Below are 17,253 nucleotides of genomic sequence, written 5' to 3'. Positions count from 1 at the left end.
TTAAGTAATATAAAGGTGTGTGTCATCAGCAAAAGAAAGGAAGGAACCCAGTACTGAAAGCTGCTGGACTCAGCCTGTTACTATGAACTCTCACCTGGTGAGATCACCTCCTTGCAAGTGGTGGTAAACTTCTCAGGTCCCACACTGAAGGCAATACTGGTCTGAAGGTATTTACAGTCATGACTGATGGTGGCAATGAAGTGCCGAGTGATGTACTCATACAGTCTCCAAGCATCACCACCTAGAGGTGCAAAAGCAAAGGTTACTGGTTGCACAGTCAGGAATATTTTGCAAGCTGCTCTCACAGTTAAAGTCTTTCCAACGCAATCCTGTATTGAAATCAATTTTTTGAAAACACAAACAGATTTTATATATTTATTTTTTCATTTCCCAGGGTACTACAGCTATGTGACCTCTGCTGATAAACTTCAGTCACACTTTATTTCCGAGCTGCAAGTTGGAGTGATATCAACCCCCTCCCAGCAGCCAATCAGCAGAACACTCGAAAAGTAGCAATAATTCTTATTTAATGCCTTCCAACTGTATGTTTATGCCTAGGTTTATTTAATATTAACCAAGAATAAACCTGTTCTAAACTAATATATACATTTTAGCACTTGGTTATTCTGTAAATATAATTAGTACTATGAGAGCAACAACTCACTCATTATGAGCATGCGTGTGACTTAGGCTTGTGAGTTGAATCCACCTCCCCTATGTCAGATGCATGCACATAACAAGCAAGCAGGGAGACTTGCTCATTAGGCACATGCATGCTATACAATATGGACACCTGCACCAGGAGCTCCCTTCCAGTGCAGGTGGCCTAGTGCAGACGGGAGCTAATTTTTTCTTAAAAAACAAAAACTCCGATATGGTTTACTTCAACTGGAGTGCAGGCTCTATTAGCCCCAATCTCTGGTGGGGGAAACAATTTCAGGGTGACAGGTGCCGTTTAATTTTCTTTACCAAGTTCTGCCTCTGTAGCTGAACGCATCGGTGTAATTGGTGGATGGTCTCCGGCATCAGTTCCTTTTCTAGGGCGGTTGATTCCCTCAGCAAGCAAAGTTTTAACCTGAAACATACAAGTAAAGTGGAGGTTAAAACTTTAACAGTTTTACTAGTTAGTGAAGTATCTAGAAGTTATAGGGACCCACATCATATCATTTTAGCCCCCCATACTATCAACAAAAAATATCATCTGCTTTACACTCATATACATTAACACTGACTGTTAGAGATTCCTTATTTGGACCACTATAGCACTGTAGTGTAGGGAGTTTGCTATAATTGCTTCTTATAATGCTATACAATATTACACATACATGATTTATAGTAAATCAACACTTAAGTTTGAGTAAATCAGCATAACAGTTATTTGAGCCCAATGTACCTGATGTACTTACATTGGTGGGCAAATGTTCTATAGCAAACACAGGTATGGTTACCCCCAGCAGACATCCTTTAAAGCTGGCAACATTCAGATTTTAGTCTTCTTCTGCCGATATTGATTATATTTAAATGCAACGTTTTAAAATTAACATTCAGACTGAAATTGTAGGATAAAGCCCTAAAAATAAGAAATCAGAGGACGTTCTGAATATGAACTAGTCCTCAGATGCCAATCGTATAAAAATCGACTTCCTGGAAATGCATTGTAGGTACCCCAAAGGATATTGTTAGATACAAAATACATGTGCAGATTTTATCATTATCCGACTGAAAATTTCGAACCTGTCCGATAATCTAAACGACCAATGACCATGGTACGAAAATTATCGGAACAATAATTGGGAGCCCACATGCGGTCCAAAAATCATACAAAACAATTCTAGCCTTGTATACTGGTGAGCTGGAGGGAAGCAGCTCATTGACTCTGGCTGTCAACATAAAATCTGAAGAGGAGAGAGCAATATGCAGAGTGGTATCTCACTCTAGATGCTGCATTCATATTCAATTAAACTTTAAGCTCACAGAGGTACTGTAACAGATCTGCTGAACTGAAAACCTGATATTAGCAGTTTTCTAAGAAATTTAAATGGCATAAGAAGAGCAAGCTAAACAAGTTTACTTTCTTTTGTTTTGATCTACTTTAAGATATTTTGAAACATATATATATATATAAACTAGAGATTACACAGTTATACAATATTATATAAATATGAGCTCTTTATTATTATTTTACAGTATTATTATTACAGTTTGCTGTGGTTTTGCAACAAATTAACAGTTCTTGCAACAATAAGTTCAAAAAATTATATTTTTTTCACTGGGAAAATAGTTTCCTAAATTTCAGAGATACCCAGAGCCAAACAGGTTAATATAAAGTATTCTGGAAAAATCTTTAAATGATCTAGAGGCAACAGATTACCATGTCGGCCCAGAAAGGGTTGTTAGCTTGCTGCCGAAGCGTTCCTTTCAGGTCAAAGTTTTCAGGATAGTGGGTGGTTTCTGTTCGGGGATAGCTGATGTAACCTTGGGTGTACAGGCGCTCTGCAATTTGCATTGTATGTTGAGGACCCATTCCTGGGAACAGAAAAAAAATAATAATCACAAACAATGGCTGCAGGAACAGGACCAACAAGAAAGATTATTTGGAGGGAAGTCTCATCCTTTCACCATATAAACACCTTATGTTGTTACAATCAGATATGGCTATGTTTCTAATCAGCAAAGTCTTAGAGAAACATATCATATGTCAATAATTTATCTTCACTCTCTTGATAGTGTGGCAGTGTCGGACTGGGACCTCAAGGGCCCACCAGAAAACCTTAGATCACAGGCCCAAACTAATTTTCCTCCTTTCCTCACCCAACCTCTTTATTCTCCTAGTATCATTTATTTATATGCTAGCATCTATTCTTCCATCTATTTCTCCTCTTTGTTCCCATTCAGAAATAGGGAATAACCATGAAACAGGCCAAATGATCAGGAGTAGAGGGGCCCACTTACACCTGGGCCCAGCGGGAGTTTTCCTGGTATCCTGGTTGGCCACACCGACACTGTGGTATAGTAAAATCCAGATCTCTGCCAGTCATTATGCCACTTCCTATAATACCCAGCAAGTTTTCTGCTTAACAGACCTGTGAATAAGCATGCAAGCAATTGTGGGAACTGGAATCTTGGCTGGAGGAAGGCTGACTTGCAACATTGTTTAAACAATCAGGAGAAGTCATGCAGAGCATCAAAATTACCAGCTTTCAATTGCAATAACTTTTTAGTGTTATAACTAATGCTTATTAAAGTTGCCCAGAATTACATTTTCTTTCATTAAACAACATTTATTGTTTTCAGTATTTGGCTGGTTTTCCCCCTTTAATTATGACTAGGAAGTATTTTGTTAAGTCGTTCCAATAAATCTTAGATGAACTGAGAAACTCAGAATTTGGTTTGGAAACTTACCCAGTGCAGAACTAGCAACACGAAGCATTTCCACAGTGTTTAATGCTTGCGGCCTTTGTTTGGCCTTCTCCTTCTTGCTTACAGACTCTACCTAAAGACAGTAGGCAAATTAACTACAACTTATTAATGAGAGCAACAACAGGCAGCTCTAGGGGATACATTTACAATCCCTGTATGCCTCTGGCCCTTGTGGTATGTGCTTGGCCTTAAGCGTCCTCCATGTGTCCTAGGGCTGAGTTGCTTTCAAACAAACTGCTGCATTTTACCTGTATGGACCCTTCTGAAGAGTGTTATTTACTTAAACCTATGCCACCCTGGCAAGATAAATAACAAAGGGCGTTTAAAGGCTTTAAGAGACTTTTGTAGGAAGGGAATATTAAGCATGAAATAATTTAATACCACAGATTTATACTTTTTGCTTAGATCTAGTCTCTGAATTTACTAAGCCTCAAAATTATTCTTACTGTAAATCCAAGTCATCATTTCTGCTTAGGAAGCTCTACTGGCAATCTACGTAAACACAAGTGACTTGACCAGTAAGCAATCTGTGGATTCTGGCAAATTCCAGAGGGGCTGCTGTAAGATGCCATAGACAGTCACTATTTATTGGGCTGGTGGGGGCTGTTTGGGCCTCTGTGTACTTGAAATGACAGGGCTTGTTCTAAATCCCAATCCAGACCTGAACACTAGTCAATACGATTAATGCCATACAAAAATGTTTGGAGGAGACAAGGCATGTGCAGTGGAAGCATGTGCTGCCTTGACTCTCCTTGACTGCATCCCTCAAAAAAAAAAAATACATACTAATCTGTAAATTTACTAACCTGTAAACTTAACTGTAAATCTAAACTCTATGGGATGCTTAAAAACTACTTTTTTTTAAATTTAAATGATTTATTAGCACGTCCTTTTTAAACTCCTCAAAAATCACCACTTTTCCTTATAAATGTAATAACAGCTGCTGCAATATTACCTGTGCCTCCTTTGCAGTCTTGGTGATATTTATGAACATCTGAGCAATCTCTCTGTCAAAGACTCGCACCCGATCCCAATCTAGTATCAGTGGGTTTTCCTGTCCACGGCTCACCTGCAAATTGTAAAAGAAATGCTTCTGATAAGAGAAAAACCTCCACAAGCAGCTACTATAGACTACAAAGAAGTCAACAATACTGCTTTATGTATAGCAATACGTTTTACAACTAATTACTTCCAAAATGTTCTATATGAAGACTGTACTAAGCCGTTCATTTTATGTCAAACAGCATGTTAGCTCTAGAAGAAGTGTGACTCACCAGCTTAGCATATGGTAACCATTTTGTGTAGTGGTGCTTTTGCCACACAGAGCTACTTAGTAGCAGCTACTTGTCACGGCTACTAAACGTCAGAAAATACCCTGCCATAGACAATTTTGAGAACTGCCTCTGCTAAAACACACAGAAAAAATTATTAGTAAATGATCAGCGTTGTCTGTTTCTGTAGCCATTACTAGTAGCTGCTAATAGTAGCCCTGTGTGTCTTCACCCTTAGACTGTAAGCTCCACAGGCAGGCACTTCCTTCCTCTTGTCTGACACTTAGCAATTTATTGTTAATGCAAGTGTAGTTTGTATTTATTATTGAATCAACCACTGATGCATACATACAACATGCACTAGGTATACTATACTAAACAAAGACTATAAATGAACCTCAGCAAAAATAGACTATCGTCTTTATAACCACCCTATTTTGTACTGAAAGAGTGTCATGTAACAAGAGCTCAAACAAGACAGGCAGGAGAGATAAACAAGACTGATGGGAGTTCAGAGTTATGTGCACAGACTAAAGAACACAATGCATTCCATGAGAAAGAGGTGGTAGGTGGGATAATGCTGGTGACTGAGAGGAATGCATGCTGCATTCCATAAATACTCATCTGGGACAGAAATGACTGGAGGGCAAGCATGCACTGAAATTTCCCTACTTTCTGTGAACACAGAAGATATGAATGTGACACCTCCCCCTTCCCTACCAATGTGTGTTCATTCATGTACACACCTATTGTTTTACACATGAAACACATAACTGTAATAGCATATGACAGAGCATATGTGAAGGAACTTTGCAGCCCATTAAACGTTTTGACAAACCTTTACTTGAAGGACCCAATAAGTCTCTGGTTTGAAAGACTGGATCTTATCATGTCTTTCCACACAAAATCCAAGTGTTGGTGTCTGACACGGTCCAAAGGAGATCAGAGAGCTGTCTAGGTTGCCGTATTTTCCTTGAAAATACTTTGTCTGAAACCTAAGGCAAACAGAATAAATATCATTTATAGGATCTTGATCAAAAACTGATTGCAAAAAGCACCCCATCAAAACTATATATATATTTGGAACATTAAATAATTTGTATTCCTGTATATTTGCTTTCACAAAGTTTATGCTATGGTTCCCCAGATGGAGAAGATTAGAAGTCTGTGATCCTTCCCAATATTGTGATAGGATACCTTGTAAAGGCACAACCAATTCTCAGGTCCAGCTCTTGCCTGGCATCGACTGACAGTGCTTCATTTTTATTGGGCTCCCCAAGTCGGTTCATTGCATTTAGGATGTCTGTATCAGTAATGGAGCTGAACTTTGCCCGGTATACTGTGCGCTCCCCGCCATGTGCTCTGTTCATTACAGGATGTATAGCATCTAGAACCTTGAAAACACAAGGATAATGATAAAGTTCTGAGTCTTCCAGATTCATTAAAGGTTACTATAAGGGCAATGACACACTAAGTTATTAGTCACCTTGCAATAGATCTCGACAATTATGCAAATCACTGGTGGGGAAAAATACACATTGCTTCAGCTTTGTGAAGTAGCCTGAAGTTGCCTATCCAGAAAAATTTGGAAAGTAGTCATGCCGCAATAAAAGCAACTGAAAAGTCTTTGGAAGGATCACAACTCCTTTTAATTGCATCTTTTGGCAAATGTCAAACTACTGGCTTCACCAGGGGTAAGCTACAATTACCAGAATAACCAACCATAGGTTATTTGGATGAGGAAGCTGTAGAAGAAATCTTTAATAATAATCTTTAATATAGCACCAACACATTAACCATATAAGGAAAACTGACAATTGTAAACAGCATAACAAACAAAATTTACATGTATGTTCTCTCAAACAAATTTCTGCATGTTATGTTTGTTGAGAAGTACAAATATAACAAGAAAAAAGAAAAATAATATTGAAAAAAATGCTGTAGTAGTAGGACATGCTGTAAGGTGTGATTGTGCATCTAGATGCTTGCCAAGTTGCAAAAACCATCAAAGACTGATTAGGCCTTTGTCTTCAATCAAATATTACCTCAAAGCAAATATTTTCTCCTTCTTTATCACAATCCAGCCAAAGAACAACATAATCACAACCACGTCCTTCCACCTGTAAAACAAGCAAGGAAGAGAGTTTAAAAAGGTATTTAGGACTGTAGATAACTCCAGTGATTAAAAGAATATGACACACAGGGCCTGTGTTCAGCCCAATGGGACAGTAGCATTGGCCCAGGTGCACATGCACGGAGCAGAATTCAGTGCCAATATTTTTTTTAAACTGTCATAATTTTATTATGTGGAAATCATATGTTTTAAGATAAAAATAATGCAGAATTTAGGCATACTAGCCACAATCTACATTAAAGTGGTTGTAAACACAGAAAGTTTAAATTTTAGCACAAGTACCACAAACAATATAAGAATAGTCCATTCTTCCCTTGCAAAATCTGCAGTTTTTTACATCCTGAGAAAGAAAGCAAGCACTGGTGAACTTAGAAACGCAAAAAGACCTGGACGTCCACAGAAAACAACAGTGGTGGATGATCATAGAATCATTTCAATGGTGAAGAGAAACCCCTTCACAACAGCCAACCAAGTGAACAAAACTCTCCAGGGGGTAGGCGTATCAATATACAAGTCTACCATAAAGAGAAGACTGCATGAAAGTAAATACAGAGGGTGCACTACAAGGTGCAAGCCGCTCATAAGCCTCAAGAATAGAAAGCTAGATTGGACTTTGCTAAAGAACATCTAAAAAAAGCCAGCACAGTTCTGGAAAAATATTCTTTGGACGGATGAAACCAAGATCAACCTATACCAGAATGATGGCAAGATAAAAGTATGGAGAAGGAATGGAACAGCTCATTATCCAAAGCATATCACATCATCTGTAAAACACGGTGGAGGCAGTGTGAATGCTTGGGCGTGCATGGCTGCCAGTGGCACTGGGACACTAGTGTTTATTGATGATATGACACAGGACAGAAGCAGCCGAATGAATTCTGAGGTGTTCAGAGACATACTGTCTGCTCAAATCCAGCTAAATGCAGTCAAATTGGTTGGGTGGTGTTTCATGATACAGATGGACAATGACCCAAAACACACAGCCAAAGCAACCCAGGAGTTTATTAAAGCAAAGAAGTAGAAAATTATTGAATGGCCAAGTCAGTCATCTGACCTTAACCCAATTGAGCATGCATTTCACTTGTTAAAGACTAAACTTCAGACAGAATGTCCCACAAACAAACAGCAACTGAAAGCTGCTGCATTAAAGGCCTGTCATGAGCATTAAAAAGCAGGAAACCCAGCATCTGGTGATGTCCATGAGTTCAAGACTTTAGGCTGTCATTGCCAGCAAAGGGTTATCAACCAAGTATTATAAATGAACATTTTATTTCCAGTTATTTAATTTGTCCAATTACTTTTGAGCCCCTGAAATGAAGGGATTGTGTTAAAAAAATGCTTCAGTTGCCTCACATTTTTATGCAATCTTTTTGTTCACCCCGTTGAATTAAAGCTGAAAGTTTGCACTTCAACTACATCCGTGTTGTTTCATGTAAAATTCATTGTGGTAATGTACAGAACCAAAATTAGAAAAAAGTAGTCTCTGTCCAAGTATTTATGGACCTAACTGTATTTTGGAAAGTTGCTTAAAATTAAATCTGTTTTATGTAAAATTATTCAATTCTTGTCCGAGATAATCAATGTAGCAGAAGCCTCTCCTACAGTCAAGACTCTGATGCCATGTTTCTGTTATTTTTCCCCTACTCAGGTCTTCTAATCACATAAACTGTAATCTTGGCTGGAGAGACGCCTACTGATACAGAGTTTTAATGGTAGTCAGTGAAAAGAAGCAGGTAATAATAATAAGAAACAGATTCTGATTTCAAAATAATTACTAATAACTTTAAAATTGCTGAAAGGTTATATTGGGAAGTTGCTTAGAATTACATCTTTCAATATCTAGGTGGTCATCCACTTTTAAACTGACATAATTGCTTAACGTGTTGCTGTTGTCCTTTTGTGCGTGCTTTTGTACTTGGCCCTAAATTACTAAAATGGTTCATCAAATTTTACTCCATTTAAAAAAAAATGAAAAAAAAAAAGCATATGAGCAAATTCTGTTTTTGTATCTGCCACAAAACATGCATACTAAATGCAATCCATGCAGAATATGAATTCTAAATTCAGTCCACACTTGATTAAAATAATCATAAATATAAGATTCTGATATAGATATATTTATTTTGAAACTTATAATGTCAAGATTTAGACAGGCTCACACCTGAAGGAATTTGACCATACTGAGTTTTGGGTTGGCTTCTTTCTTCTCTGTAGGTGCTTTGCTAAAGAGCTCTGCTGGATCCACTTTGTCCCAGTTGTTGTATTTCCCTGAAATTGAATAAGAATGCAATATTATATGTTTCTACAATTATTATTCTAGAAATCTATCCAATTAAGCCAGAACTCTGTAAAGGTAACCACACTGGAGCCGATAAAAGCTGCCGACGGACAGTCAGCAGCAAAATAGTCCGTGCATGGGATTCTGTTGATCGGGCAGATTTAGAAATCCTGTAGGGGTAAGGAGCACATTAGCTTGTTCATGTGACTCTTGTCTCGACACCCTGCATAAATATGATCAGATTGTTTGGTCCAATGGCCGAACGATTGGATCAGTCTGATATCACTCACCATATTGGGAAAAGATCCGCTTACTTGGCAACCTCACCAAACAAGAGGATCTTTCGGTGTATGGCCAGCTTAAGTCTTCTTTTTACAAATGATTGAACCACCAAGTACTATTCTTTAGTATTTAGCTCATCTGTTTGATGTCAATGTCTGGCCACCTAAAGCTTTCTAGAGTCTCTTATCACACATTTAGATCTAGCTTGCAGCACTTCTGTAAGCCTAGGTGTCCCTTTGAAAACACTGTTGAATTTAACTTGTACAAGATTATAGCCTTAATATCCTTCTGCCTCTTACACCAATACCAAATCTACAACTTTTAAGGTCAAGGACCTTGCAATAAAATCCTCAGTAAAGCCCTGCATAAAATTAGTCACGCTATGGAAGAGTAAGCAAAAAACAATACGACAATAATTCACATACACACAATAACAGAAAAAACCAGCAGAGGGTGCTCCTGGTCACTAGTTTCCCATTGCTGGGTCTCTCCCTGGCAGACAACACGTGGCCAAGAGATGTAGCCCTTTCTGTTTTTTTTATTGAGACCTCATGAAGAGTTCTGTGTACGCTGAGCTACCTCATTAAACCTCATCTTGTGTTTTCAGCATTTAGGCTGATGCCAGACGTGGCGTAGGGCTGATATTTTCGGAAAAACGCTTGGCAAAAACACAGCCCTACGCCTGCTACTTGTGCCTGCACCCGAATGAATGAGATACGCTCGGGTGCAGGCACATGTAGCCAATATACGCATAAAAACGCAAGATAATGCAAAGTCTTGCATTTTCATGCGTATATCAGCTACATGTGCCTGCACCCGAGTGTATCTGAAAAAACACAAAAAACATCTATGAAATGTCACTTCCTAAAGACTGGGAGTCTTCTTGAAGTCACATATGTAGTAAACTGGAAAGCACCTAAGCTAAAATTAGATTAAAGTAAAACAAAGCAAGGTCTTGTGGCTCAAACAGGTGGTACTGTGAATTGGCCTATGGGAGGATCCAGTAGCCAGGGACATTTGACTGAAATATGACAATGGTGTGTTTTATAGCACCCTATTTAAAAGAGCAAGACTTCAGTTGTGGCTGACTTCCTCTCTCTCTCGTGTAACTGTGAAAATGTGGATAAAAAATACAGCATCTTTTCCTAAAAAATTAAGAGAAAGTATACATTTGAGGTGTGTAATGTGGACTGCAGGGGGATTCCTAGTGCATGCAGGTTTAATAATCCCTCTCAGTTGGCTTATCAAGAGGCAGCTGAGAGAGGAGCTGCCTGGAGAGATAAAAAGGGGTCCTCTCAGTGTTAAGGAGTCACTCAGAGTGAGGGGTCACTCAGAAAGGTGTCCACTCTCAGAGCAGGGCACAGGGCAGGAAGGCTGCCTGCCTGTGTGAGGAACTCCCAGAGGGGCTCCGGGTTCTGCCTGCCACTGTAAGGAGCAGAGGGAGTTGTGACCAGGTTTATGAGAGCTGAGGAGAGTCAGCAAGGCTTAGTGAGAAGCCAAAGTGTGCCAGAGGCTGGTAAGCTGGTATCTCAGAAGGGGAGAGTCAGCAGGGCTGAGTAAAAAGCCTGAGTGTTCACGAATGTGTGAGTCACTATGGGTGTTTGAAACTGGGGATAGTGAGAAACCCTCAAATCCAGAGTGTGAAAGTTCCTCTGGAAGAAGGGACAAATCAGGAATACGTTTGATGAACTGTGAACTGTAATGTTTCTGTTGGGAGGAATTTGTCCCAAATAAAACCTGTGTTTCTGCCTGAAGAAATGGTGTCCCTGTCTCTATGCTCATGATCATATATATGGGACAAAGTTCCTGTTTGGAACTGAAACGTTGGAATAATAAAAAACCATGCTGAAATAATTTTTGTAAAACCTTTATTTTTTCTGATGATGTTATTTTGAAGTCCTGTGAGTGCTGGCCTCTACTGCACCTGTATTTTTTGCATTAGCACCCGGGCATTTATTCCTTTGTATGTGGTGTGCTACCTCTGCTGGGGTCTTGTCATGCTGAAAGATGAAGTTCCTCCTCATGTTCAGCTTTCTAGCAGAAGCCTGAAGGTTTTGTGTCAATATTAACTGGTATTTGGAACTGTTCATAATAATAGAAAAACAGCCCCAAAGCATGATGCTGCCACCACCATGCTTCACTGTGGGTATGGTGTTCTTTTGGTGATGTGCAGTATTGTTTTTGCGCCAAATATATTTTTTGGAATTATGGCCAAAAAGTTCAACCTTGGTTTCATCAGACCAGAACACCTTTTCCTACATGCTTTTGGGAGACTTCAGATGTGTTTTTGCAAAATGTAGCCTGGCTTGGATGTTTTTCTCTGTAAGAAAAGGCTTTCGTCTTGCCACTCTACCCCATAGCCCAGACGTATGAAGAATAGGGGAGATTGTTGTCACACATGTACCACACAGCCAGTACTTGCCAGATATTCTTGCAGCTCCTTTAATGTTGCTGCAGGCCTCTTGGTAGCCTCCCTGACCAGTTTTCTTCTCGTCTTTTCAACAATTTTGGAGGGATGTCCAGTTCTTGGTAATTCACTGTTGTGCCATATTTCTCCACTTGATGATGACTGTCTTCACTGTGTTCCATGGTATATCTAATGCCTTGGAAATTCTTTTGTATCCTTCTCCTGACTGTTAATAGATATCAGTGAGATCCCTCTGATGCTTTGGAAGCTCTCTGGGGACCATGGCTTTGGCTGTGGGATGCGACTAAAAAAATTTCAGGAAAGACCAACTAGAGCAGCTGAACTTTATTTGGGGTTAATCAGAGGCACTTTAAATGGTGGCAGGTGTATGCTGACTCCTATTTAACATGATTTTGAATGTGATTGCTTAATTTCGAACACAGCTACATCCCCAGTTAGAAGAGGGTGTGCACACTTATGCAACCACATTATTTTAGTTTTTTTGGTTTTCTTCCCTCCACCTAAAAGATTTTAGTTTGTTTTTCTATTGAGTGGTACATTTTATAGGTCACATTAAAGGTGGAAAAAGTTCTGAAATGATTTATCTTTGTCTCATTTTTGTACGGCACAGGAACCTGACATTTTATCAGGGGTGTGTAGACTTTTTATATCCACTGTGTGTATATATATGTATATATATATATATATATATATATATATATATTATATATATATATATTTTATTTTTTTTTTTCATTAATTTGTTAACAGTTACATTTTATTTTATTTTACAAACATAAGAACAGGGGAAATAGTGAAATGTGTGGCATGTGCAAAAGTTTGTGTACCCCAGTGAGAGAGTTTTTAGTAAATAACCCCTTTGGGTGTACACAGCTTATAAACACCTTTTGTATCTAGCTTAGTCTTTCTGTCCAACTTCTTTGCTGACTGTTTGATAGAACTGGTAGAATGGGAACACTTACTACACAATTGTATAAATACTAATGATTTTTTAAGAAAGAGTATTACTTCTTAAGTGACCCATACAATATGTTTTTCATTTTCATTTTTGTTTGTTGCTTCTATAGAGCATGTTCATCCTTTAATCCTTAGCAAGGACCCTGTTCTTCCTGGTTTCAGTCACACTACTACAAAAGAAAGGAAGTGGTTCCAGAAAAGGAATTCTGTAGAAAGCAATCTGTCCTCCATTTAGATGCACGTCCTCTGGGTGTAGGGCTTATAACTGGTAAAATAATTTGTTCTGTGTTCCTGCTGATACTTTTTATGATTGATGGCATTTTTTTTTTTTTTTAAAGCTTTTTTTTATTTTTCACTTCAACAAGTGAAATAATCCAAATGAATTGCATTCTAATTTTTTTTAGATTGTAAGCTCTATCGAGCAGGGTCGTCTTTAAAACCTGCATTCTGCAATATTTGTATATTATCTGCATGTTAGATGAAAGTGCCAATTTGTTGTACAAAACCTAGAGTATACTGATGTTTTACAAATATGTTAATAATAACAATAATTGTAATAATTGAGTATCTAGACATGGTGTATATTTTCTATTTAAGGACAAATATTGGAGGTGCCGTAAAATTCATTTGAAAGCAAGCTACCTCTTACTAGCAAAAAGTAGATAATGAAATCAGTTCCAATGCATGCCAATATAGTCTGCAGACTGCACATCTCTGCTGATCAGGCCTCAATTTGCAATCTGGATATTCTGATAAATGCCAAAAAGGCTGCTCTTTGATGCCACAGACTGGCACTTTTAGTTGGACCTGTGGCTGTGCTGTTAAAGGAGACATATCATATAAAAATTAAGAATGTTCCAGTGAATTATACTCCTCTAAATATAGAAGGATTAAGCTTAAAAAAGTTGTATTTCGGACGCATTTATTGAGAAATTCAACCAAAACCCCACTAGTCCCGCCCATCTGTTTCACTTCCTGCTAGCTGAATTCTCTGGATGTGCAGGGGAGCCAGTGGCTCTCAGTACACTGCATTGTAGGACAGGCACCAATCAGCAGCTAGGCTGACCTGATAGGGAACTGAAGCCTGTCTGTGCTTGTGTGCCTGCAGGGCTGCGATTGATCCTCTCATGTGAAACAGGGACAGAGAACTGATGGGATCTATAGGGAGCTCCAATAAAGGGCCCATTTTTGCAGACAGTATTCCATTTTAGCCCACAGTTAAACAAGCACCATATATTATTCATAACTGCCTACAAATTAGGGTTTTTCCCATTTATACAATATGTCTCCTTTAAGGCCTAAGTGTAACTGAAATTCTAGAGTGCATTTTCAATCTCAGTATATGGTTTAAATCTAGAAAATATTAAAAGTAATAGATAGCAACCATACATTTGTATTTCACAGTAAACCACTCCCTACCCTTATTATTAAATATGTATCCTGTGTTAAAACTAGTTGCCAGTTCATCCCTTTAACTACAAACACAACATTTTGTACGTTTGTAAGGTTACTGGGTTGTGCAAAGACCTATGCAGCCATGTATCAGGTAGCATACACATACATTAATTGCTGATTTATCATGAAGCACATTATTTGTTTATATGAATCTGGTTTAAAAGGAGAAAGGGGAAGCCGCACAGGGTTACAATATATGAAGGCCTACATTAGGGTTTATACATTTTCCTTTTTCACTGATTTGGTATAAGCTTACTGATATACATAGCACACTTTTAAATGCAATTCATTTAGAATGAGCCAAAAGATGGTGAACAGACTATACTGCCTAGAATAATTTTCTGAAGCACTTTAGAATGACCAAAACTAGAAAGAATAGGATCCCCATAGTGGAGGATATATGTATTATATAGAAGTCACAAATAAAAAAAGTTATATCATAATATAAAGCTTAACTTTTAAATCAACTTTCAAAGACCTTTATGAAATTGCTGCACTTTGATAGGCCCTACAATTAAGTTAACTGCACTTATAGTCCATATATTTTATGAAAAGGCTGAAAGAAGTTACTCAAGTGAATGCTAAAAGGCAGAGCCTTTTAAGGATATAATTAAACTGCTAACGCGTGCATTTAGAAGTCTTATATAATATACAAAATGGCAACAGAGATGAAAGAAAATATTCACACTACCTATAAAGTCCAAGCTCATAACGTGACCACAGACAGATGTCATCTTGAAGCGCACAGTCTGTCCCATGAATGATCCTGTGTATTCATGAACAGAGCACGCACCATTCAGTCCTTTACGAGAGGAGGCACTCCCTGTAATGTATTATAGAAGATTTTATGAGTGACAGTTATTTACCAAGGGTTCTACATATGCACATATGCTGAACACTATTACAAACAAAAATAATATCCCCTTAACTATCATTTACAGACCTGGTAAATGTCCTGCAGGTCACTGCAGGGGAACACAGGAAGAAATTCATTTCATTCTTTCTAATAAGGCTGTACTAACAAAGGCACATGTAATAACCTAACGCAGGTGCAACAAAACGCTTCCTTTCGATTTTTTTTTTTTGCTTTCCAATTATGCAACAACACATCCTGCAACCCTTGCAATTGTGCTATGAAATACATGTTCTGACACTTACCTCTAGAAAGAATCTTTGCGATTGACTGTGCCAATGAAGGCTTCTCTGCAACCATGAGTACTGTCTTCATTATTCACTTATTAAGGCACACGTGTCCAGTGAGAATAGGATGGTCCTTGTAAATAAGAGTAGTAATAGTAAAGTTTCAATGTATATATTGTATACTCTCCCTATTCAATATCCCAATATCTAAGGACTGGTATTACAGTTTGCTTATGATCATTTAGTGTTGCTTATATTGCTTAAAAACACCAGTAAGCAAAAGAGCAGATTTATCAAAATGTGAGATTAGACAGAAAAACTTTCTATTAATTCCTATGGAAGTTTTAGAAATGTATTTATTAAATAGCAAATTCTAAATTTCACCCATTGATAAATACAATTCTACAAATCCCACAGGAATGAATGTAAAGCAGGTGATTTTTTTTCCTGTGGTGAGCTCTTATCTCACATTTTGATAAATCTGAACCTTAGTTAACTGCAAACAGACATAAGGTATTTGTTACCCCTTCTGTGGATACAAATCACCTGGTGGCCTTGCCTAATAAACTGCAGTCGTCACCAGGTGAGACTTTGTCAGGATATATATCCGATTAATGTACCATTGTACATTAAAAACAGGTGCCATTATTATTGCCCTGTTCACAGGCTAAGAAGTTGTTATTCAGTCAGGGATGGCAGTTCTTACTGGCCTGTGCAACAGCTTTAGAGAGAGCTTCAGCACATTGCTGATATAAACCAATGTAGAAGAAATCACGTTTCTCTTCACCTTTAGGGTAAGAACCCACAGAGTGGTTCAGTCACCCGCGATAGATCTCTGCTATTGCGGGTGACTAACCACTCCTAAATGGCTTTCCACCGGCAATAATAGGAGTTGCTGGTGGAAAGCCCTTTGCATTGCTTTGTTTATCGAAGTTGCCTGCAGGGGGGAAACTTTGTGCAACTTCTGATTACCAAAGTGATGCAAAAGGTCTTTCCACCGGCGACAGGCCATTTCTGAGTGGTTAGTCACCCGCAATAGCAGAGATCTATTGTAGCCAACTAAACCACTCTGTGGGTTCTTACCCTTTAGGGTTTTTTCTAGAAATTGCATGTTTATCAGTTGATATCGTGCCCAATCAGGTGTGCCTTAAGGGTGAAGACACACGGAGCTACTAGTAGCAGCTACTTGCCACGGCTACTATAATAGACAATGATAATCCTTTGCTGATAATTGTCTCTACGTGTGTTTTAGCAGAGGCAATTCTCAGAATTGTCTATGTCTATTCTGGGGTTTAGTAGCTGTGACTAGTAGCTGCTACTAAGTAGCTCTGTTTCTTCGCCCCTGCACTGGGAACTGTGTTTTGCATTTAGAAAATACACACAGGCATAGAAATCACAAGGTGGAACTATAATACTATTAAGTACAAACATTTGCTCATTGTATAGAGTAGAGTCATGCAGGGCCAAATTAAAGTTTTCTACCATGGTACAACTGCAAATCCCATCTTATTAAAGCTTCTGTTTATATAACATTGTTACATAATAAGTGATTATCCTTAAATACATTTTTTTATTTAGTCATTTATAGCTTATGAACATTTTAGCAATGCAAGGAATACATTTTGGTTACGTGTAAGAGAAAGGGAACAAAGATAGCGAGGTTGAGAAGAGGGGAGTTGAGCTTTAATATGTATAAAGGGGACCTTTTTCCTTATACCTCCCAACTGCTCAGTCACGAATTTTATAACACAGCGCGCACTCCCGGATCGCTGTTTAAATGTCCCGCATCCCCGTTTATATGACCAGGTCCTAGGCTCCAGCCGGCCCGCTCACGAAAGGTAACTGCTAGGCTCCTAGTTGCTAATGGCCGCGAGTGACGTCACAAAAC

The 17,253-nt window shown here is 38.4% G+C and overlaps 1 protein-coding gene across 3 annotated transcripts in view; it reads right to left on the bottom strand.

Moving 5' to 3' along the window:
• top3b (DNA topoisomerase III beta) overlaps positions 1-17,232 on the bottom strand; it is a 29,441-nt gene extending 12,209 nt beyond the window's left edge. The window contains 12 exon segments of one of the 3 annotated variants that reach the window (NM_001195572.2): positions 95-241; positions 970-1,075; positions 2,372-2,526; positions 3,403-3,493; positions 4,376-4,489; positions 5,530-5,686; positions 5,889-6,085; positions 6,737-6,811; positions 8,987-9,093; positions 14,917-15,048; positions 15,384-15,498; positions 17,083-17,232. In NM_001195572.2, the coding sequence (NP_001182501.1) occupies positions 95-241; positions 970-1,075; positions 2,372-2,526; positions 3,403-3,493; positions 4,376-4,489; positions 5,530-5,686; positions 5,889-6,085; positions 6,737-6,811; positions 8,987-9,093; positions 14,917-15,048; positions 15,384-15,453 (1,351 nt within the window). In that variant the 5' untranslated portion in view covers positions 15,454-15,498; positions 17,083-17,232. 3 annotated transcript variants of the gene reach the window in all.
• Positions 17,233-17,253: the final 21 nt, after the last annotated feature.

Source organism: Xenopus tropicalis, chromosome 1 (assembly GCF_000004195.4).
Source record: "Xenopus tropicalis strain Nigerian chromosome 1, UCB_Xtro_10.0, whole genome shotgun sequence".
NCBI lineage: Eukaryota > Metazoa > Chordata > Amphibia > Anura > Pipidae > Xenopus > Xenopus tropicalis.
This window is presented reverse-complemented; position numbering and strand designations above follow the sequence as displayed.